Below are 25348 nucleotides of genomic sequence, written 5' to 3'. Positions count from 1 at the left end.
CCTTCTATCAACCACTCTATTGTTTTTTACATCCTGCTTCTGAAAGGTTGCCCTCTTGTCTGTACAATTCCACCGTGAGCTACCGTGCAGGCCATGAGTAGAAAATATCGCACCCATAGCATTTTATGGCTAAAAATTAGATTATGTAGAAGAATACATTTTCCTTTCTTTGTATTGGTGATGCCATTTTAGAACACCTGAGGTAATCCTTATGCTGGAATTGTTGACAATGCATCAGGTTTTCAATGTAACCCTCTTCCTCCAATTTCCTCCACTCTGCCCTCCTCATTTCTGGCTCTCTTGAAGGCATTGAATCCTTACTGGGATACAATTCAACAGGTTCCACACCACCTTTTATGGTGCCTTGCTGAAGTGTGAGCTCAGAGAATGAATGTTAACAGGTCATTGTACCTTAAGGGGCATTAAATTTTGTACTCGTGCAATATTCACACATACACACTTTCAGCAGGGATTGGTGGATAGAGATTAGGACTGGGAATAGTCACCACTTTCTAACTCAGCAATGATAACGCCAATCTCCATGCCCTTCCACTGTCCGTGAGATCAGCTAACACAGCACAGGCTGGGATCAAACCTGGACTCTTTCAATGGGTCAGCATGGCACAGTTTGACAATTTAAAGCAGCACAGTAGAATGTTATAAAATCCATATCCCTCTAGGGGACTACTTCTGTGATGAATTTAAAATTGTTCAGGTCTTCTTCAATACAAATCCTGTTCCTCCATTTGTAAAAGAAAGAAACAAGGTTGCATCTGTATAGTGCCTTTAATGTTCCAATTGCTTCACAGCTAATGAATTACAATTGAAGTGTGGTCACTGTTGTTATGTAGTCAAATGTAGTTTCCAAATTGTGCACAGCAAGATCCAACAAACAAAAAATGAGATAAATGACCAGTTAATCTGTATTTGGTGATGTTGATTCAAGGAAAATATTGACCAGATATCAAGAGAAGTCCTTGCTCTTTGAATAGTGCCATGGCATCTTTTACATCTATATAAACAGGCAGGTGCAACCTCAGTTCAAGGTTTCATTTGAAGATGGCACTTCCAGCAATGTACAACTGCATCAGTACTGCACTGGCACCAGCCTAGACTGTGTTCAACCGGTACTGCTTTGCCAATAGTGACAACTTCTCAATGTTACAACTTCTCAATGTTAGAGCCATCATAAAATACACGGGTCACTTGGCAGCCATCCACATGGACTTGTAACATATTCTGCAGCATGATTCATGTTAAAGTACTTTAAATATGCAACGGTGTCTTATCAACAGACCCGCTGGAGGTTTCTGTTTCTCTCTCTCCCCCTCTCTCTATCCTTTCTGATTTCTTCTTTTTCTCTACCCACTCTGGATTTATATTACTTTGGGGTGGACCATCCCTTCCATTGACTATTAATGGGGAATTTCCACATGTCATATACTATCATAATCTAATAACAATAATTAATGTAAGATTATTTCATGTTGCAGAAGAATAAATGGGGACAGGATTGAGGCCTGCTTGTTTCTAGACACTATTTTTGTGATGGGAGACATTTTTTTTAACATGATGTCACAACCATGTTGGGCCAGTGTTCCAATTTGATTTCAGATGCTAATTGAGTGATTGAGTTACCAGCAGAGTAGGTGCAGTGAGTCACACAAAGACCGTTGCCTCAACACCATCTTTAGATGGTCAAAGATCATTTGCCAGCTGTGTTGTGTACAACCCGCATGCAGCCTGGCATATGAAGGGATGCAGGACTGAGGTCAAGTACTCTGAGACTGCCAGGGTGTTCAAACTGCAAGAGAAACTGTTAGCAAACACAATCTCTGAGGCATCTGGCCTACACCACAGGTCTGCTTATCTGCTAACAGTAAGGACAAAATTTGATCCATGCTAACACACACATTAGCAACTTTTCTACATTGCAACAGTGACCACATTTCAAAAGTACTTCATTGGCTGTAAAGCGCTTTGGGACATCCTGAGGTTGTGGAAGGCTGTATATAAATGCAAATCTTTCTTCCTTTATGTGCCAAAGAAGAGAAGTGATTTTAACATCATGTAGCCCTGCAGTATTGATATGCAATAATTTCTGGTTTACAAGCAGCATGAGGAGCACCAGATAACATTGTGAATTTATTCCAGTTGGACAATATCCTCTAATTGTTGATATTTTGTCTGTGAATATCCAATCAAACAGGTTCAATTAAATATTTTTTAAAAGACACTATACTCCCCAAGAATGTGTTTGTTAAATGTATTGTACTTTTCTTCCCATCACAAATCCACACTTTAATTCTGCTTGTGATTTGGAGATTATTGTTTGTTGCACCATCTTGTGTGCGTGACTACATCCTTTCAGCTAGTGGAGTTACAGGTGGAGTCCAGTGAAAGACACTTGAAATCCTGCAAAGTTTTATACTTATTTCAAACCTTGCAATGTTTGGCAGAATTTTTAGACCCGCAGAGCTTCTTTTCAAAGCTTTAAGGTCCCTGGATTCCCCTACCCTCATTTCCCCCACCCCCACCCTGCTCATGGGGGTTTAAGGTTTCTCTGTGTATAAAACAGTGCACAAAGGGAATTATATCACTTGATTGATTATAAGAAATGTGTAAATTGAGCATTTAACAATGCAATTCACTTTAAAATATTTATCAAGTGCAGACCACACAAGTAGGATCTCTGCTAAACATGAAACAGTTAATATTATTACTTTATATTATTACAGATTATTACTTTGGTTCCTTTTAAGTTAACATTGATATGATAATTTCTTATTTTAAAATAATTCTTTCAAAAGCTTGACAGGAATAAACAAATGAAAGTTAAGCACTCCAAAAGGAAATACAGGTGATAACCTTACTGTGGGTCAACATAAATCTCTGTGCCAGATCTGCCAATATAACAAATAGAGAATGTGTGCATACTAACTATGCGGTACTGGGTTGCTTTATTGTTGCTGAAGCTATGGGCCTCAAGGGAATTATTCTCGAACATTAACACTCATATGGTTTTGCCAAGTATTGGAGCTGCTTTGCCTACTGAGCACAAAACTGCACTTTAAAAAATGGATAAAACTAAAAGCAATAAGCCAGAGACAATTTGCAGGAAGTGACTTGGGAATTAGAATGTAAAAATCAGTTAAAATGTGCCTTCCCTTGCTTTTAACAATTATTAGCTACAACTAAACTTAATTAACTTCTTTATGTCTTGAGTAAAACCCTATCACAGGAGCCAAGCTTGAAATATTCCCCAGGCAATGTCTTCTAATAAATTGCAGGGCCTGCTGCTGAATGAATAGAAGTACTTAGGAAGCATTTTAGAATAAAAGTCCTTGCCTTATTGCAAGATGTTTGGTTTTCATTCCGTTGACACTGAATCCAGTTTATACATAAATGACAAACAGCATTGCTTTTCCCAGAATTATCTCAACAATCTTTAATGAAAAGCTCATTCACAATATGAAGCCACCTCCATTCATCGTTGCTTATGCTAGCTTTTCCATATTGGCAGTTACCCTGTTTACTGAGAACGCTATCAGCTGGTATTGCCTGCTGCTGTGACAAGCTCCATGCAGATTAGCTGATGGAAATGGCTGCTTGATCATATGTTGTCTGCTGAGCTGAATGAGGCTGAGAGATTCCTGTAGATTCCCTCTTACAACTTCCTCCCTAGTCTTTGCTCAATTCTATTTCACGCTTAGTTTAACAACCCTCCACATCAGCTGCTTGGATGCTGCAAGGTTATTGGCCAGGGCTAAGTGGCTGTATTTTGAAAGGATGCTAGTCCTGTTTTTACTGGTCTAAGATTACCGTCAGGCAGGAACTAGAGACACAGTTTGGCAGTCCCTCTCTCTCTCGCTCGCTATCTAAAACATTCAGCTTTCTGCTCCAGGTCTGCGAGCTGCTTCCTTGTGAAATCTCTGGGTTTTGAGTCTGAACAAGCAGCAGTGTAAAGAAGATTCAGAGGGAAACACACTACACATAAAAAGAAAGGCTGTGGACACAGGAAAGAATCTGATTGAATGGGTTGCTATGGTAACTGACACTGGCAGAGAGACCCCGGAAAACTGGATCGTGAATGGGGGACATCTCCTGTGACAGGCAAACTAAGTAACGGAGAGACTGGAGGGAACAGGTTCAGCATGGAGGACGGGTTTTCTGGCTACAGCAGCCTCTACGACACCTCCTCGCTGCTTCAGTTCTGCACTGGTAAATGATCTAAGATTTCACTGTTAGTTTTTATAGAGACAAATCTAGTAAGAGAAGAATTTAAACCTAGGTTATGATGTGCTTAAAGGTCAGGGATTCCCTTTAAAGATATTATTAAAGAAACCAAAAAAAAAATGATTAACCTGATCTCAGCTAGGCCACTTCCAGCTTTAAATCATTTTGTGTTTACAATTGGAAAGTTCTTGGGCTTTCCCATAACTTAAATTCATTTCATTTAGCCCATTATAGGCCCAGATAATGGTTCCAGACCAAATTACTTTTATGTACTAATGGAACCTTTATAGATTTGCAAATTGGAAAATGATTTTTCTTGCATTGTTGTTGATGATATACATTATCATTGTAACCTTTTCTGAATACAAACCAAACAGAAGTACCACACAATAAGTTGGATGTTGGTCAGCGTGAATGTTGAATACGTCAAGGCTGGTTCTAATAGAGAAGATAGCAAGTATTCGGATATTCAAATTCTGTGCTCTACTCAAATCCTAGCATAATAGTAAACATAGTTCTTCTACATGAGGAAGATTAAGTGACGGGACTTTCCCGCTGTCGGGTACCTTGGGACGTTTTCCTATGCTCAAGGTGCTATATAAGTTCAGGTTGTTGTTGTACAGTTCATTATGTAACAACAACTACCTTTGATTGTAATTTTCTTAATTCCTTATTTGTCATTATTATTATTTCCAGTGGTCTATGGATTAAACTTTCTCTCATGCTGTAGGACCCTATGGGATAGATTCTGACTTTTGGGCTGCTGACTGGCAGGGCCGCACAGGGCGACTGTCCATTCCTACAAAAAGGATGCTGCTGTGATTTTGAGACATGGGCTTCATTTGAATCTGACTAGCAAGCTGTGGATGCCAGCCGGGCGTTCCAAGGCAGCTAGCCAGTCTTGGGCCACAGGAAGGTTGGCTGGCTGAAAGGCTGGCAGCAGCTGGTGTGATTGGGAGGGGGCCAGCATGGGAAGGTGAGGTCGAGGGGTCAAGCCCAGGCTGGCAGTGGGTGACTGTATTTTTGTGGACCCACAAAAATTATTATAAACTTGCCTTCCCTCTCCAATGCCAGTGAAACATTGTGCATGCTCCAACCAATTTCATGCTAAAATGGCAATTGGTTTCTTGTGCATGTCACAGGACCCACATTATATATTAAAAGGGGTCGAATGCCTGAACAAGGCAGGTGCTCGAATGGCCAGATATCAGCCCCCAGCAGTGGGCAGGTAGGCTGTCAGGGTTGACAGAACAGTAAGTCTAGGGATCCCATTTTGAAGCCGTTAAACACCAATTTTGGCTGGTTAAAATCGACCCCCATCACTTTTGGTGATGCCAGTAACGTAACCACATAAATCAGTTTTGTGTGTGTGATAACACATTGGCTGGATTTTTATTTATTTCACTTTGCACTTATTTAAGCAAAGTAATGTCATTTTACAAGACAAAGCTGATATGAGGAAGCAGAGGCAAATTTTCAAAAGGTCCTTTGGAGATGAAAGTTGTAAATAACTACACTTTGCCTTGTGGTGTACAGCCCAAAGTTACTCTGTACAACTGCAACATAGGCATCATCTGGTGTTTTACTGGGAACAATTAATTTTTGATTGAAAAATCTTGGTAAAGCAGTGCAGGCCATATTGCTGGACACTACCAAGGATGAAGGAAGAAACTGTAAAGACAAAGTAAGTCAGAAAGTAATGAGTGGGTGATGCCAAGCTTGGGTTATAAAAACCCATTGATTGTATCAGGAAGGGCAACTGAAGGAGATAAAGAATTTTGGGGTTTTGGGATGCTATGAAAGAATGAGTTTACGTTGGAGTCAGCGTAACCAGACTTGGTTTCAACAGAGTTAGCATGCAGTGAGTGGCCAGCAATTAGTATCACCCCAAATATCACTTTGCATAGTAAAGGAGGTAAGTAAAGCCAACCATATGATTCATCTACCTTGTAATGATCTGGTTGTTATATATTCTTCGCATAGTACACTCTTAATTAGCTGCTGGCCACAGAGGAATCAGAAATGCCAGGATATCAATTCCCAAATGTCAGGCTGACTATCACAGGGGGTGGGAGTGAGGGGTGGGGGCGGGGGAGGTGGGGCAAAAATTGCACTGTTCTGATTTCCAGCTGAGCAGGAAGAACATCTGTGCACTGAATGTGGGGGTTGTTAGGGCATCAGGTTTGCAACTTGCAGACATGTTGCCATCACAGCAGAGATCACGAGGTGTGCTAATACAGGTCTGATTGATAATGATTGATAATAATGACAGAAAAGGAAAACTGTCCTGGCTTGTTGCTTAAGACCGGTCATGCCACACAGAATTGAAATTTAGCTGATAGTTTCCATTCAGGCCTGTGCAGATTTACACCACAATATTTAGGAATAGTGGATTCAAGATAATTATTTCCATCAGATGGTGAAAAGAAGACAAAGTACCACAGTATCTGAGACTGGGAAAGAAAAGAGTAACTGGGCAATTAATATTTGCATTAAATATATAATTGGCTTCTACAGTACTTCCGTACTTCAATATCTGATTTATTTGTTGGGTGTTGTAAACATGGATTCGTTTTCAGACCTGGCCCATTGTTTAGAAATCGGGAAAGTGTTTTTGTTTAGTTGATCTGGCATTTCTTTTTATGCATGAGCGATCTGATGAGCATCTCCAGGGAATTGAAATGATCCCACTGTTGTGTTGGTTGGGGGATTGGGGGCATGGGTTACTACGATTACATGATGACAATTACACACAGCGGAGACAGAGAGCAACTCCTGAGAGCAGTGCTCTACTCAGATCTTTATGTAGAAGACTCTGTGAATTTTACCAGTTCAGTTCTCGGCTCTGTTACAAAAGCTGAAATGAAACTGCTGAGAATCCAGATGGCTCTTCGGCTGTCTTCACGTTGCCATGGAATTATGCGGAAAAAAAATGCCTCAGCGTTTAGGTCAGAATGTTTGGTTTTGAAGAATAAGAGAACTACATGCTGCACAAAAAAAAGAGGCAAATGATTCCATTTATTATGTTGTGCCTTCAGATGGAATAATTCAAGTAACTTTGTATTGGTCGGACATTTCTGATGCCAGCATTCATTACAGCAGCGGTGTGTGGGCTGCAGTGTCATCCAGAAAGTGTATGAAACAGAAGGAAACATAGGGCTTTACAGTCATAGAGATTTATCGTGACAGAGCCAGACTACAATGTAACCACGTGCTCTATTTAGCTGCAGTGGATACACTGACAGTTATTCATGTCAAAGTAATTATACTGATTAAAAACATCAACAACAACAGCAGCTTATTTTTAAATAGTGCCTTTAATGTAATAAAATAAAACAGGAACATTATAAAACAAAGTATGATACCAAGCCACAAAAGGAGGTTAGATGACCAAAAGCTTGGCCAAAGAAGTAGGTTTTAAGGAGTGCTTTAAAGGAGAACAACGAGGTGGAGAGGCAGATAGGTGTGGGGAGGGTATTTCAGAGATTGGGGCCTAGGCAACTGGCGGTGTGGCCACCAATGGTGGAGCAATTGAAATCAGAGATGCACAAGAGGCCAGAATTAGAGGAGCGCAGATATCTTGGAGGGTCGTGGGCTAGAGAAGATTTCGGAGATAGGGAGGCGTGAGGCTATGGAAGGATTTAAAAACAAGGATTAGATTTTTAAAAGCAAGACGTTGCTTGACCAGGAGCCAATGCAGGTCAGTGAGCTCAGGGTGATAGGGGTGAAAGCAATGTGTAAGCAGTCCATGGAGTAAATAATTTGCAGTCATGCCCATAGTTTTTTAAACACTGAGTAGGCTTCAGATATATTTATTACGAGCATGCAGACTTGTAACACTTTGGATACTTCATTTCTTCCAGCAGCAGCAGTACCAACAAACAAGAACTTGGATTTATCCAGTCCATTTTTAACATAAAAATGATTCCAATGTACTTCACAATTAGAAATAGATAGGGTAATGGGAATTAAGACACAGACAGTATAGATTAAGAGCTGACTTGTCAAAAAGATAGGCTTTGAGGAGGCTTTCAAAGGAAGAAGGAAAAGGGCTTTACTTTTAAGGTGGGAATTTCAAGAAGTGGTGCCCAGGTGGAAAGCTTTGCCACCAAGCTGAGGCAAAGGAAGGGAGATGTACAAAAGGCCAGATGATTAAAGTGTCTGGGATGAGCAAGGCCATGAAGGGATTCGAAGAAGATGGCAGGATTAATACACTGGGAGGGAGCCACTTCAGGTCAGCAAAGATGGGGATGATGGACAAATGGGAACTAGCACAGGACAGGAAACAGGCAACATCATTTTAAGTAAGCTGGAGTTTAGAAACATAGAAAATAGGAGCAGGAGTAGGCCATTCAGCCCTTCGAGCCTGCTCTGCCATGCATTATGATCATGGCTGATCATCCAACTCAGTAACCTGTTCCCGCTTTCTCCCCATACCCTTTGATCCCTTTAGACCCAAGAGCTATATCTAACTTGTGAGAGTGGAGAATACCAGAAAAGAAGGCATTGGAATGTTCGAGTCTAAATGTCAAAGAAGCATGGACAAAGGGTCCAGTAGCAGAGAATTGAGGTCAGGATGGAAGTGGACAATGTCGTGGAGACAGCAGTAGCTGATCTTGAGGATGCATAGGGCATGGGGTTTATAGTTCAGCTCTGAATTGAATAAGCGCTAAGGTTTACTTCATTCAAAGTAAGTGGCTGAGGAAGTGATGGATGCAGTTGGTGGTGAGGTCGGTGAGTTAATGACGGGGTCTGAAACAGTAGCTTGGTTCTTCTTGATATTCAGTTGGAGGATGTTGTGGCACAACTAAAGCGGGCTCTTACCAATTGAATTAATTTACTGTACAGTGAACTTTAGTTAGCTTTAGTGTAAGACCCTCATGATTTACTATAGACATGGTGCATTTGGATAATTGGGACTGGCTATACAAGTACTGCTCTGTGTCTATTTTTGAATATTTTCCAAATTTTAGTGATAAAGCTAAGTGCATATATTTTTATTAATGCTTTGCCTTTTTAAAGAAAACAAATTGTCCATTTTTTGTGTACTTAGCTGGAGCCATGTCCTTCAGCAGGATAGGACTTCAGGCCTATGCTCATACAGTGACTGTCAACTTCAGGAAGCTAGACGAGTATTTAAAGCTTTCCCAACTCATCCATAATTTGCCACACTGCCTGGTTGATCATTGGCAGTGTAGTCATGAATGTGTGTGTGTTTTCTGCAGTCCAGTAACGACTGAGTGACCAATCTTTCATTATATAGCATATAGCTGATCCCTAAAAGTCTCTTGTCCCACCATAAACCAGACCTCATCCCGCTAAGCCTCTCGGATGAGAAGGTAGTGTGAACATTTAGGCTGGCACTCAGGTACACCAGGAATAACTGCATGTCCAATCCCTGGCAGTATAACGGCAGCTCTGTATATGGTCCATGACAGTCTGGTAGTGGGTACCTATCCAATGGTGACTGTGATCCAATCCCTGACAGTCTAATGTCAGTTGTGTATCCAATTCCTTTCAGTCTTGTGACAACCAAGTATCCAATTCCTGCTAGTCTAATAGCAGTTGCACAGTTAACTCCTTATGGCCTGGTGCCAGCTATGATGCTTTAACATTACCTTTTGTTTATTCCTCCCTTGAGTTTGAGCTCTGGACACAGCTTTCCCCAATATCACCTTACTGGTGAGAGCTGAGCTTTGGACTCTGATAGAGACTATGAAGATGGTAAATGTGCAGGACTGGCTCCATTCATTTATAGGAGACTATGACCTGACAGCAGAGTCATGGACCCACAATTTTGTGGTCTGCAATACTGTTGATTCTACACAGGTTGGATTGCTTACACTTGGGTGTGTAGCCAAATGCGGAAGACCTGCACTTTATCCATCACTCTTCCTTATACATGCACCAATACCTGCAGTGTATATCCAATCCTTCTGACAATGGGGTCTGACTTCTGGGTTTCCAAAGACCAATCTGAGTTCTTCAAGAAACAGTGATCGCCTTGGTTGAAATCCATGAATTCTGCTTGCAAGCTAGTTTTGGAATCATTTCTAGATTGCCACACTGCAGAATGTGAACTCTGTTTATGCTAAAGATATGGTGCAACTGGAGCAGTTTTCCAACACGGAAGTGATTAATTGTTGCTGTCGTGGAGCTCAGTAGAAAGGAGCACCAGCCTGCACATGTCAGAACACCACAATGGTATTCTACTGCTGGCACATGTTGAATGCAGATTACTAACCCAGAAAGGTGCCCTGCAGGGCCCTGGTAGGGGAACGGCCCCTACAAAACAAGTCCAGTAGTGATCGCAGACCCCAACTGGATCATTTGTTGGAACCAGTCCAGGCTCAGTATAAAGAACCATAATGAATGATCTGGTGTATAAATTTAGTTCTTGGCTTTTTCCTTAATTTGTGGTTTTCACTGTACCGAGCTATGCAGTAATTTAAAGGGGCACTGCCTTGATTCCTAAGTATTTAACAAACATTTTTGCTTGAGAGCTTCCTTGATGCCTTACTTCGTAAAACTAATGCCTTTACATCCTGAAAACTGGAACACGTGCAGGTCTGCCAATAAACTATTTCCCTGCTGGTGTCTGATCTGCAGTAAAGACCGAAATATAATAACTGAGGCAAAGCAGCTTTACAGCTGGGCAGCTGCTTTTTTTTTCTGTTGGAAGATGAGACTGATTTACCTTTTCCCCACTCACACAAAGCATCACATGCCAACTAGTGCAGCCATCTGACCTTCTCCCGGAGCTGACCACAATACAGCTTTAAAATTGGTAATTAGTGATATAATGGCAAGAGCCCAGATCACTTCTTCTAAAAACTTCTCCTCTGCCCCCACTCCATGGCCATGGTCTGCACCTGGCCTCAGTTCAGATTTTCCCATGACAGCACAGGTAAGACCAGCACCACCAAGATTATATACATGCAGGCAAATACCCTCTGGCTTAGCGAGTTAAAATTCATTTGTGTTGGACTACCCAACCTTACATCCAATTTTCAGTCTATTGTAAAACAGCAGCAGATTGTTGTAACCAGGTGGCATGGCGGGGTTGACCAGAGCTTACCTACCTATCGCTGAGTGTCAGTTAGTGGGAAAATACCTTGTCCACTGCATGTCTGAGATTATTTTTATGAAAATGGCCTATTGCCCATGAAGCACAGCTATAGTCCTGTTCTCAGTGAACAGGAACACAGCTGTGAGCTTAACCTTTTGGTGGTTGGAAACGAATATTTCATTTTTGCACTCAGTTACTAGGACTTCATGTTTATTTTGGTAGATATATATTGTGGAATGACTTTATGCAGCTGGAAGCAACCATAATAAGGACAAATGTCTCACAGGATTAACTCTGTTAGTCTCCAAGATACAGATAGGACTAGAAAATAAGTGCTCAGATGCTAATGGCAAATTCAGACCACCCCATGGCCTAAATGTGTGAATGCCAGGTTGGCTGGGTGGAAGCGTTGTTGCCTCTTAGTCAGAAAGTTGTGGGTTGAGCATATATTTAAGGCTGATAATGCAGTACTCAAATATAATGTCAGAGGAGCTGACTTTCAAATGAGACATCAAACTGAGGCCAACTTTGCTGGTTTAAGTGGATGCAAAATAACCTATGGTACTTTTTTTGAAGAAAAACAGGGGTTCTCCCAGTTTCCTGATCAACGTGCTTTCCCCAACCAATGTACTGCTGCTGTAAATATGTCACTAACACTACGCTTTAATAGCAACCTAATGAAAAATCTATCCCATTATTTCTTAAAGTATTTACTCTTTATTATACTGTTACAATCAAGTGAGGAGGGGTCAAAAGGCTCCTCTCTTGTCCCTCTCCTTGTTTGACTGCAGCAGGGTTTATTTTTTTAAATAGTGGATATGCTTACCAATTCAGTGAGTGTTTAACCCTTTTATGTGCTATGATAATAAAAGAACCAATCGGACAGGTTTTCTTGAGTTTAAACAAGAAAGAAGTTAGTTTATTGTACTTAAAACCAAAACCCGATCTAAGTAAAATAATAAACTATGCTCCAACTTTTACACACAGACACACACGAGAATCACACACACACAAATAGGTTACAGAGTGGAGAAGAATAGATTGGTTGGATTAGAGTTTTCCGGATGAACGTGTGGCCCTGAAGTTTCTGGCTGGTAGAGGTGGCCACCTGGTTCAGGATTTTCTTGGAGACAGTGAGTTTCTCCTCTGGGGTCTCTGTCTGCAGCAATGATAGACTTGGATATTTTGCAGCCCACAGGCAGGGTTTGAACTTACAGGATTGCCTGGGGAGAGAGAGAGAGACAGACTCCCACTTGGGTCCTGCACTGGTCAAACTCAGGTGCTTGTCTGCTGTAGCGAAAAGTTTTCACACAAATGGAGAGACTGTCACATGATTGTTTCAGTATATTCTCTCTTTTGCATCTTAATTAGTTCAAGTCTAAGAATTCCAGTCTCTCTCTTGGGTCCCATTGTTTCAGTCTTTACTCTTTGAGGTTCGTCACCACTCGTGTTAATGTTCCAAGATGGCTTTGAATGTCTTGTTAATGGAGGCGAGGCAGGTAGCTCATTCAAAATTCGCAAACCATTGTTCTGGTGGGAGATTAAACAGGCATTCGTCTCTACCTCAATACCTTGGTATGTGAGGTATTTCAATGCAAATTGCAGTGGCCATTTTAGCTGCTTTCTTTTTAAAGTATAATTCAAGTTCTTTGTCTCCTGCTTTCTTTTTAAAGTTTAATTCAGGTTTCCAACCAATGGAGTAAAAAAATCATCTGGCATAGCATGTGTTCATGACAATACATATGTAGATGCATATACATATATGTATACTGGAATAGTTGTGGTATAAATATTAGGTCCCTCAGGAAGGCAAGTTCTGCACAGACCAGTCTGTTTATTGAGCCCTAAGTAGGATATGAGCTCCTAGAGAAAAGAGGTTAGACTTAATAAACTTCTAACGTTTTACTGTATCTATCACTGTGAGATATGCATCTTTATTTTATGCATGCAGTTTTAAATATGGTTAAAGTTGTTTTGTGTACAGGTTGTCATCAATGTGTTGTGATGTCATGGGTTGTTCAAAAATGTAAACTTAGTACTAAAATAGGGAATCAACTAATCTATGATGATATATAATAATCTATAATTATATAATTTATTAATTTATATTATATATTATGCTACTATATAATTATTACTATAAATTATAATATATCATATTATTCAAAATATAATATAAATATCATTAGTAGCATCCCCAATACTGAACACCTGTTCCTGCTGAGGGACTTTAATGCAAGGGTTGGGGCCAACCATGACTCATGGCCCTCCTGCCTTGGGCACTATGGCATTGGAAGGATGAATGAGAACGGACAGAGACTGCTTGAGTTGTGTACTTATCATAACCTCTGCATCACCAACTCGTTCTTTCACACTAAACCCTGTCACCAGGTTTCTTGGAGGCACCCAAGGTCACGTCGTTGGCAACAGCTGGACCTCATCGTCACAAGGCGAGCCTCTTTAAACAGCGTTCAAATCACACGCAGCTTCCAGAGTGCGGACTGCGACACAGACCACTCCCTGGTGTGCAGCAAGGTTAGACTCAAACCAAAGAAGCTGCATCACTCCAAGCAGAAGGGCCGCCCGTGCATCAACACGAGCAGAATTTCTTATCCACAGCTGTTACATAGGTTTCTAAATTCACTTGAAAAAGCCCTTCAAAACACTCCTACAGGGGATGCAGAGACCAAGTGGGCCCACATCAGAGATGCCATCTATGACTCAGCAATGACCACCTTTGGCAAACATGAGAAGCAGAATGCAGACTGGTTTCAATCTCACTTTGAAGAGCTGGAACCTGTCATAGCCGCTAAGCGCATTGCACTGCTGAACTACAAGAAAGCCCACAGCATGTTAACATCCGTAGCACTTAAAGCAACCAGAAGCGCTGCACAAAGAACAGCCAGGCAGTGCGCAAATGACTACTGGCAACACCTATGCAGTCTTATTCAGCTGGCCTCTGACACCGGAAACAGAGGAATGTATGATGGCATTAAGAGAGCTTTTGGGCCAACCATCAAGAAGATTGCCCCCCTCAAATCTAAATCAGGGGACACAATCACTGACCAACGCAAGCAAATGGACCGCTGGGTGGAGCACTACCTAGCACTACCTAGAACTGTACTCCAGGGAAAATGTTGTCACTGAGACCGCCCTCAATGCAGCCCAGTCTCTGCCAGTCATGGATGAGCTGGACGTACAGCCAACAAAATCGGAACTCAGTGATGCCATTGATTCTCTAGCCAGTGGAAAAGCCCCTGGGAAGGACGGCATTACCCCTGAAATCATCAAGAGTGCCAAGCCTGCTATACTTTCAGCACTCTACGAACTGCTTTTCCTGTGCTGGGACGAGGGAGCAGTACCTCAGGACATGCGCGATGCCAATATCATCACCCTCTATAAGAACAAGGGTGACCGCGGTGACTGCAACAACTACCGTGGAATCTCCCTGCTCAGCATAGTGGGGAAAGTCTTCGCTCGAGTCGCTTTAAACAGGCTCCAGAAGCTGGCCGAGCACGTCTACCCTGAGGCACAGTGTGGCTTTTGAGCAGAGAGATCCACCATTGACATGCTGTTCTCCCTTTGCCAGCTACAGGAGAAATGCCGCGAACAACAGATGCCCCTCTACGTTGCTTTAATTGATCTCACCAAAGCCTTTGACCTCATCAGCAGACGTGGTCTCTCCAGACGACGAGAAAAGATCGGATGTCCACCAAAGCTACTAAGTATCATCACCTCATTCCATGACAATATGAAAGGCACAATTCAGCATAGCGACGCCTCATCAGACCCCTTTCCTATCCTGAATGGCGTGAAACAGGGCTGTGTTCTCGCACCTACACTGTTTGGGATCTTCCTCTCCCTGCTGCTCTCACATGCGTTCAAGTCTTCAGAAGAAGGAATTTTCCTCCACACAAGATCTGGTGGCAGGTTGTTCAACCTTGTCGTCTAAGAGCGAAGACCAAAGTACAGAAAGTCCTCATCAGGGAAATCCTCTTTGCTGACGATGCTGCATTAACATCTCACACTGAAGAGTGTCTGCAGAGACTCATCGACAGGATTGTGGCTGCCTGCAACGAATTTGGCCTAACCATCAGCCTCAAGAAAACGAACGTCATGGGACAGGACGTCAGAAATGCTCCATCCATCAATATTGGCGACCACGCTCTGGAAGTGGTTCAAGAGTTCACCTACCTAGGCTCAACTATCACCAGTAACCTGTCTCTCGATGTAGAAATCAACAAGCGCATGGGAAAGGCTTCCACTGCTATGTCCAGACTGGCCAAGAGAGTGTGGGAAAATGGCGCACTGACACGGAACACAAAAGTCCGAGTGTATCAAGCCTGTGTCCTCAGTACCTTGCTCTACGGCAGCGAGGCCTGGACAATGTATGTCAGCCAAGAGCGACGTCTCAATTCATTCCATCTTCGCTGCCTCCAGAGAATCTTTGGCATCAGGTGGCAGGACCGTATCTCCAACACAGAAGTCCTCGAGGCAGCCAACATCCCCAGCATATACACCCTACTGAGCCAGCGGCGCTTGAGATGGCTTGGTCATGTGAGCCGCGTGGAAGATGGCAAGATCCCCAAGGACACATTGTCCAGCGAGCTCGTCACTGGTATCAGACCCACCAGCCGTCCATGTCTCCGCTTTAAAGACGTCTGCAAACGCAACATGAAGTCCTGTGACATTGACCACAAGTCATGGGAGTCAGTTGCCAGCGATCGCCAGAGCTGGCGGACAGCCATAAAGGCGGGGCTAAAGTGTGGCAAGTCGAAGAGACTTAGCCGTTGGCAGGAAAAAAGACAGAAGCGCAAGGGGAGAGCCAACTGTGTAACAGCCCCGACAACCAATTTTATCTGTAGCACCTGTGGAAGAGTCTGTCACTCTAGAATTGGCCTTTATAGCCACTCCAGGCGCTGCTCCACACACCACTGACCACCTCCAGGCGCTTACCCATTGTCTCTCGAGAGAAGGAGGCCAAAGAAGAAGAAGAATATAAATTTATTATATTATCATTTACTATCATTTAATTATTATAGAGAGATATAAGATTATAGATTATAATATATCATGATATTATTTGTTATATAATATAAATAAAAAATAAAATATAACATCATATTTGTTATATATTTTATTTTTTATTTATATTATATAACAAATAATATGATATATTATAATCTATAATCTTATATCTTTCTATAATAATGATAGCATAATATATAATAAATGTATATTATATAATAAATATGAGATATTAATTCATATTATTTATATGATATATTATAATTCATCATATTATTTGTTATATATTTTATTAATTAATGCTATCATATAATTATAGAGATATTATAGATTATAATATATCATATTATTTATTATATAATATAAATTTATTATATATTATGCTATCATATTATTATAGCGATATATTATTATAGATTATATTATATCATATGATTTGTTATATACCATTTTATTAATCTTTATTTATATTTTATAACAAATTATATGATATATTATAATCTATAATCTGGAATAATTAATCTATGATTGCCCAGGTAGATCCAGGTAGTTCCAGCCTGTTCTTGTCCCACAGAACTGATTTCTTCTGATCGCAACTTCAATTATTCTCTCCTTGTCCAGCTTCTTTCCAACTACATCTAGTGCTCCTCCAACGTCCTCTGCCACTTAATAACATTTTCCAGTTTCCTGGCCCTACATGACTCCTTTTCTCCATGGTTGTCCCATCTCTCGACATCTCCATCCCTCACCAGGACAGTCTGCATCTCCATCCCTCACCAGGACAGTCTGAGGATTGTCTGTTGCTTTCTTAAACAGAGGCCCATACACCACTACCTGGCTGAACTTGTTCTCACATTGAACAACTTCTCCTTTCACTCCACTTACTTCCTCCAAATAAAAGGTGTTGCTACGGGAACCCATATGGGTCCTAGCTATGCCTGCCTTTGTGTCGGATATGTGGAACATTCCATGTTCCAGTCCATTTGGGTGCCCTCTCTTACCTCTTTTCCAGTACATTGATGACTGTATCGGTTTTGTTTCCTGCTCTTGTCTGGAACTGGAAAACTTCATCAAATTCGCTTCCAAGTCCTACCGTCCCCTTACCCTTACATGGCCCATCTCCAACTCTTCCCTTCCTTGACTCCTCTGTTTCTATTGTTACGACCAAGGTGGGAGTAATAAATTCAGTCCCACTACTCCACAGGTCATAGCATATTTGTAAAGTTTCCTACCTACCAGAAAATAGCCAAATTAAACACTCTCTTTGTCCCCCAGAATAAAGCACACCAATCCAGGTTTCTTTAAATAACAATATTAACAAACGAAGTCTTAAACGATAATGAAATAACTTTATATGTGAAAAGGTTACTTTAAAACTTCTTATTCTTCCTAAACCTCATGCACACACACATACATTAAAAAAAACACAGTTAACCAGTTTCAAAAGGATGTTTTCGGATTACAGTTGTTTCTTAGGAATAATAAAATAGTTAGGTTGCCACATTCTGGTAGGATGTTTCCCGGTCGGTGCAGTGTCCCAGAGTTGAATAATCAGATGCCACTCGAAATCTCTCCAGGCGAGGTTGATGAACAGTCTGTGATGGGTAGGCATTTACAGCACTTCATCTGCAGCAGGCGTCACACAGATCTTTCAGCAAAGGGTGCAGCAACAGGTCTACTTGAGTTTTGAAATAGCAGGCTAGCAATAGACGTTTTCTTGAGCTTTCTGAATCTCCCAAGACATAAGAGGCAACAGGAATCGCTCCTGAGGCAGAGATTTTTCAGAAACTGGAGTCAATAGCAGTCTGCTACCTTTTAAAATGCAGGGCTTCCTCTCAAAAAAGGAGCCTTCCTCCACAGAGAGCAGCAACTCCTCTTTTCCTGGGTCTTTTGCTCTCCAGGTGTTTTTTTTCTCTGTCCAAGCAGACCACAGCCACCACTTCAAATGTAGAATTGCTGTTTTACAAGTGAGGCAAACATTCTTTTTCAGTGAGAGCTCTTTTTCTCTGGTCTGCAAAAAACAGGTCCCAGCCAGTTTCTCCTGTCTCCTGCCTGTCCAGCACTATTCTTCACAATGCAAAAATGAAACAGAAATGCTAACAATCAAGTCATGTGACCTGTCATTTCCCTTGCTGTTGTTTAGAACAGGTGTCTTGCAATCTGTCCCACTCAGTTCAAACACCAAGTTTCAGTATTCAATGTTCACAGAAAATCCTTTACACATACAGAATTCTCAGCTTTCAATAAAAAGCAACTCTTGTGACACCTCTTCTGGGGATTCATAGCCATTATAAGCCCACTAACTCCCACAGCTATTTGATTACACCTCCCCCCACTTGCTTCCTGTAAGGACTCTATTCCATTCTCCCAGTTTATCTGTTCTGGTGGTGCCACCTTCCATACCAGTGCTTCCAATATGTCTTCCTTTGTTCTTAAACAAAGCTTTCCTTTCATCATAGTTGACAGGGCCCTCGACTGTGTCCTTTCTATTTTCTGCATTTCTGCTCTCATCCCTTCCCTCTCCTCCCAGAACCACAATAGGGTTTCCCTTGTCCTTACTTTACACCCCACAGCCTCCACATTTAGCCTCCACTATTTCCACCACCTCCTCCGCGATAACACCACCAGACACATGTTCTCCTCACCTTTTTAGTGCTCTGAAGAACCATTCCCTCTGTGACACCCTAGTCCACTCCTCAAACACCCCAAAATTCCATCCCCTTCCCCCCTCCCCCTTCCTATGCAAGCACAGGAAATGCAACACCTACCCTTTTACCTCCTCCCTTCTCACTGTCCAAGGCCCCAGACATTCCTTCTAGGTGTGCCAATTTAGTGTACTGTATTCGGTGCTCACGATGCAGTCTCCTCTACATTGGGGAGACCAAATGCGGATTGGGTGACCACTTTGTGGAAAACCTCCATTCAGTCCACAAGTGTGGCCCTGAGCTTCTGGTTGCTTTTCCTTTTAATTCTCTGCCTCACTCCCACTCTGACCTCTCTGTCCTTGGCCTCCTGCACTGTTCCAATAAAGCTCAATGTAAGTTTGAGGAACAGTACCTCCCCTTTCGATTAGGCACTTTACAATCTTCCAGGCCCATCATTTGAGTTCAACAATTTCAGATCATAACCTCTGCCAACACTTTTTCAGACTGCAGTAATGACTGCTCTTCCTATTTGCACCTGCTCTAGACAGATCTTTTCTTTCTTTATTTGTCCAATTACCATCCCCTTTTGCTTGCACCATAATCCCTTTTGTCATTTGGGGCAGGATTTTCCCTGTGGGCTTCTGAACCCCGTCATCAGGCTCAAATGTGGGTCAGATGCCCACACTTTGTGGGAAACAGTCATTCATTGTGCTTTTTCCCGAGCGGGCAATTAATGGCCAGTAGATGGGGCGAGCTCTCGAAGCTGGAGGGCCAACCAGGGGCCTTCCAGCTTGAAAGCAGCAGCAAATGCAATGGACGGTGAAGGAGAGGGCGCTTCAAAATGAAGGCATCCTCTCTCCAACTTTTTAAAAATATAAATAGAAAAATGGCTTTTGCAGCCAGGCCACGACAACCCCTTTACAGGACAGCCTGTGGCTGCAGCTGTACCCAAGCAGGCTGAGAGGGCCACTAGGCCTGCCTGGAGCACTGCCCCCCACCCCCGCCCCCTCGGTTTGCTGCTGGATGCTGCCTCCATGTAGCTAAACTGGCCTCCACCTCCTGTGGAAATCTGGAGGCCAGCTGGAAAATCCCTTTAAAGGCTTTAATAGGCTTTAATCAGCTTCTAGCTGCATGTGGATGTGTAGCTCTGCTTCCCCCTTCCCCCACCCCAAACCCAATCTGCCTTCGGGAAAATGGCCTGGGGATGGGATAGAGCCGGGGAACTGGTACGAGGCCAGAAGCACTATTGTTCGCACCTGCCCTCCACCATTCCCAGCCTGTTGGGGCCTAAAAATCAGACCCTTAATCTCTTCTGCCTCATCCTATCACAGACCTTCCCTTTCATTCTATCTTCCCCTCTGTCCTTTACCTGCCTCTATGCTTGCTTTAAACCTGTCCCATTTCTAACTCTTACAGTTCTGACGAAAGGTCATCAAACTGAAATGTTAACTCTGTTTCTCTTGCCAGTGATGCTGCCTGACTGGCTGAGTATTTCCAGCATTTTCTGTTTTATTTCAACTAATCTATAAATTATTAAAAATCTTGTTATGCACGGATTTCCTTTTAAGCTTCTGGTTGTCACAGTTTTTAGTCCTTTTTGTGTCAAACCGTCGCAGCTTTCACGACTACAAGATGTCTCAAAGCACTTATAGTCAATAAAGTACTTTTTGAAGTGCTGTTGTGTCAAAAACAGGTCTTCAGAGAATCGTCGACATATTTACTGAGGCATTTGAGAAGATGGGACTTACACTCAACATTCAGAAGACCAAAGTCCTCCATCAACAAGCTCCAAATGCATACGCCCCAGCCTCATTAATTAGGATTCATGATGAGTGCCTGGAAAATGTGGAACACTTCCAGTGCCTTGGAAGTTACCTTTCACAGAAAGCTGACATTGACAAAGAAATCCAGCATCACCTGAAATCTGCTGGTGCAGCCTTTGGCTGAGGAAGCAAATGTTTGAAGATCACGACCTCAAAACTGAAACCAGGCTCATGGTCTACCATGTGGTCGTGATCCCTACCTTACAGCACAGGGCTGAAACATGGACAACGTACAGGAGGCACCTCAAAGCACTGAAGTCATATCATCAACACTGCCTGCGGAAGATCCTACATATCAAGTGAGAGGACAGGCGCACCAACATCAGTGCCCTCTCGCAAGCAGGCACCACTAGCATTGAGGCTATGATTAACTGTCATCAGCTTTGTTGGGTTAGTCATATAATTCAGATGTCAGATACCAGGCTCCCAAAGCAGGTCTTCTTCTTCCAGTTCAGTCAGGGCAGAAGCATCAGAGGAGGACAGAAGAAGCACTTCAGGGACGTGCTGAAAACCAACATGAAGAAATGCAACATTGACATCAACTCCTGGGAGACCATCACTCTGGACTGAACCCAATGCAGCATTTTGAGACACAACGATGACAAAATGAAGAGGAAAAGCAAGAGCAGCGAAAAGAACAAGCCATGACCTGAATTAATAATACACGACCAGACTACCAACATGACAACAAATGCCCCATGTGCCATAAAGTCTGTAGATCCCAAATCAGCCTCATCAGCCATCTTCAGACTCATGGAAGACAATCATCCTTGCCTATGAGGGATAGCCAATAATAATAATAGTTCCAAAGGACCAGAGGCATCTCTCTCCATTGGTAATATATAGCTTGAGGGGCCTCACTTCTCAAGCTTGGGGCAAGGCGAGGAGGCAGGCGTCCATGAACTACCACAGATGGTATGGGGATTTGTTTTTATATTTGTTTCGTCGGATGTGGGCATTGCTGTCAAAGCCAGCATTTGTCGCCCATCCCTAATTGCCCTTGAGAAGGTGATTGTGAACTGCTTTCTTGAACAGCTGCAGTCCATCTGGTGCGAGTACACCCACAGTGCTGTTAGAAGGGAGATCCAGGGCTGTTGAACCTACACTGTTGGTGTCTTTCTACATCACACTCTAGCCATCTAGCTAACTGACACCCTTTTTGAAGTGTAGTCACTGTTATAAGGTAGGAAATGAGGCAGATTTGAGGTCTTTGTCATCAAACACCCGTTACCTCAGACAACTGAAGGCTGCACTGGCACACTGTAGGCTGAGTTTCATCATCAATGTCTGCTCTTGCTGAGAGGCGGCACCCATCTGGAATGCACTGCCTGAGAGTGTGGTGGAGGCAGGTTCAATTGAAGCATTCAGAAGGAAATTAGACTGTTATATGAAAAGGAACAATGAATAGGGCTACAGGGAGAAGGCGGGGGAATGGAACTGAGTGAATTGCTCTTTCGGAGAGCCGGTGCAGACATGATGGGCTGAATGGCCTCTTTTACATTTTAACAATTCTGTGATTCTGTATGAGACGTGATCCACATTGTCCAGTGGTTCGCCATGGATCTTGATAGTCGGGGGGTGGGGTAGTGTTGTGCTGCGGGAGCAGGCTGGTAGAGGACCTTTGTCTTCTGGATGTTTAGCTTAATGCCCATTCTTTCATACGCCTCTGTGAATGCATCGACGAGGGTTTGACGCTTGGCCTCTGAATGTGCGCTTATCCAAGCGTCGTCTGCATCCTGCAGCTCGATGACAGAGGTTGGGGTGACTTTGGTTCTGGACTGGAGGTAACATAGGTTAAACAGTTTCCCGCTCATCCTGTAGAGTAGATCTACTCCACCTCAAATCTGGCACCAAGCTGATGGTCTACAGGGCCGCAGTGTTACCTGCCCTCCTGTATGTGTCGGAAACATGGACACTGTACAGCAGACATCTCAAAGCTCTGGAGAGATATCACCAGTGGTGCCTCCACAAGATCCAGCAAATTCAGTGGCAGGACAGGAGCTCCAATATCCGTGTCCTCTCTCAGGCCAACACCCTCAGTATTGAGACACTGGTCATGCCTAGTCAGTTATGCTAGCTGGGCCACATCATCTGCATGCCTGACACAAATCTCCCAAAACAAGCTTTCTACTCCGAGCTCCGTCACGGCGAGAGGCTACCAGGAGGGCAGAGGAAACGCTACAAGGATGTCCTTGAAGCCTCCCTGAACAAATGTGACATCTCCACCGATTCATGGGAATTTCTTGCCTGAGTCCGCCCAAAATAGAGAAGAAGCATCCGTGAAGGTGCCAGCCAATTTGAACAATGTCGACATGCCCAGGCAGTGACCAAGTGCAAACAGTGGAAAGAGCATTTGGAATTTCGAGCATCCCATTCACTTGCCTCACCAAAAAACACCACCTGCTTCACCTGTGGCAGTGTGCAGATCTCGAATTGGACTATTCAGTCACCTAATGACCACAACCCTGGAATGGAAGAAAGTCATCCTTGTTCCTGAGGGACTGCCTAAGAAGAAGGAGCAGAAGAGTAGGAAATGTGGCAGCCAATTTGTGCACAGCAAACTCCCACAAGCAGTGGGATATTGACCAGATAATCTGTTTTTGTGATGTTGATTGAGTCATAAATATTGGTCAGGACACAGGGTATAAGTCCCCTTCTCTTCTTGGAAATAGTGCTGGGAGATCTTTTACATCCACCTGAGAGGGGTCTCGATTTAACGACTTTTCCGAAATACTATGTAAACAATTGTACGTAACAATATAGTTACAGATTCTGGCCAGTAGGTGATGCTGTGCAAAATGAGATTTTGAAGTTTCCCAATTCCAGAGCCATTTTGCATATAAAAAACATCAGTTGCCCATGGACAGCACTGTGGGCAATTTACTAGTGTGTTGAAATTGCACATTGTGTTCACCTCATTGAACTGGTTCTCAGTTTGTATATTCTTGTAAAAAATGGGGAAGATATAGTGAGTGCTCTTAGATTCTGAGTTTAAATCAGTCCTACTCAGAGAGCTAGCAAACAATTGGAGAAGTGAGTAGTTGCCTCGCACCCTCTCCTCTTCTATTGATTCCTCAGTTTTCTAGCTGTAGCGATTCACCAGCTGTCAGCCACACTTGCTTTCTTATGTATTATGTAAGGCTACTTCATTTGTTTGCAGCTTCAGTCACAGCTTCTTGTCCAATGTTACAGACCTGAGGTGCCTACTCTTTAACAAAGTATTACCTTTTTTGAAAAATGAAACACCAAAACTAAACAACCTGCTGCAATACTGAAGGAACCTATTTTACCTGTTCATCTTTCCTTATTTTACCTGTGTAACCTGGTAATCCGCAATATAATTTATACAACAGAAACCGATTAGACTGAGCTGCAAATGAATGGTAGGTTTGGAAATAATAGTCATGAACACATGTAGTTTATTCATTGGCACACAATATATCTCCTAACATCCTGTCATATATGTTAAGCTCATTGCAATGTAGAACGCAGATGTGTCCAGAGTCAAGCTTTACTACCTTGTTGTATCTCATCTGGGCAGATTAGTTGCAAAGTGGCTATGATATAATAGTGTGTAGCTCTACCTACCTCTTTTTCCCACTTTAATTCAAAGTGCACACTTTTCTCTTTGATTCATTGTGGCTCAGACTCAGCCTAATTTCTCTTTAAAGCTTTTAGTTTCCTTTTTCTCTCCAGCTTTGTGCTGTTTATATGGCTATTCTGGCAGACAGAAAGCTGATGTACCCCTAGGTACATCAGATGGAGCCAGCCCAATCACACAATAATTACAGATGAGGACAGCTGTTCAGTATATCTTAAATCACCCGTCCGTACAAATCCTACTGTCCCTCCCATTGTAGCAGCCATTGTTTCTTAAATGATTCCAGGATTTTGCCTCCCTTATGCTGCCTGGAAGTTTATTCAACATGTTAATCACGCTAAGATTGATGAAGAATTTCCTGATATCAGTACTAAAATGACTTGACAAGTTTGAACCTTTGTCTCCAAGTTCTACTCCAGCAGTTTAATTTAAAGTAATATTCCAGGTTAACCTTTTCTACCCCCTCAACAATTTTATATACCTCTATAAGACGATTTCTCAGATGCCTTTGTTCCAGGCTGAAAAGCCCAAGTCTATCCAGTCTCTCCTTATAACTCAGGACTGACACTGGAGATTAGCCTCATGCATATTTTTTGCACCTCATCCAACGTGTGAATATCTCTCTTGTTTCTGAGTACTGAACACAGTATTCAAGGTGTGACCTAACCAGAGCACTGTACAGTTTGATCAATACCTCCCCGCACTTATTTTCTACCGTTTTGACTATGTAGTTAACATCCTATTAACTTTGTTGATTGCTGCTCTGCATTGGTTGGGTATGTTTATCATTGAGTCTGGTCTAAGAGAATCTCAGTGCCAATTCTGTATTGGGATATGAATCATCCACTTGCTTCCAGAGGTCATCAGCTGACACATGTACAGGAATGCGTGTTTATCGGTTCCTTCTAGCTTTCCCAGAAGCTCCTTGAACGCATCACATCTGTTT

At 42.6% G+C, this 25348-nt stretch overlaps 1 protein-coding gene across 3 annotated transcripts in view; it reads left to right on the top strand.

Moving 5' to 3' along the window:
* Positions 1-25348, top strand: part of eml1 (EMAP like 1) — a 243796-nt gene that overhangs the window by 101572 nt on the left and 116876 nt on the right. For 2 of the 3 annotated variants that reach the window (XM_068038954.1, XM_068038953.1), the window contains exon 1: positions 3835-4221. The exons of the other annotated variant lie outside the window; for it this stretch is intronic. In XM_068038954.1, the coding sequence (XP_067895055.1) occupies positions 4155-4221 (67 nt within the window). In that variant the 5' untranslated portion in view covers positions 3835-4154. Of the gene's footprint in view, positions 1-3834; positions 4222-25348 lie in introns of those variants that run through there. 3 annotated transcript variants of the gene reach the window in all.

Source organism: Heterodontus francisci, chromosome 9 (assembly GCF_036365525.1).
Source record: "Heterodontus francisci isolate sHetFra1 chromosome 9, sHetFra1.hap1, whole genome shotgun sequence".
Classification (NCBI taxonomy): Eukaryota; Metazoa; Chordata; class Chondrichthyes; order Heterodontiformes; family Heterodontidae; genus Heterodontus; species Heterodontus francisci.
This window is presented reverse-complemented; position numbering and strand designations above follow the sequence as displayed.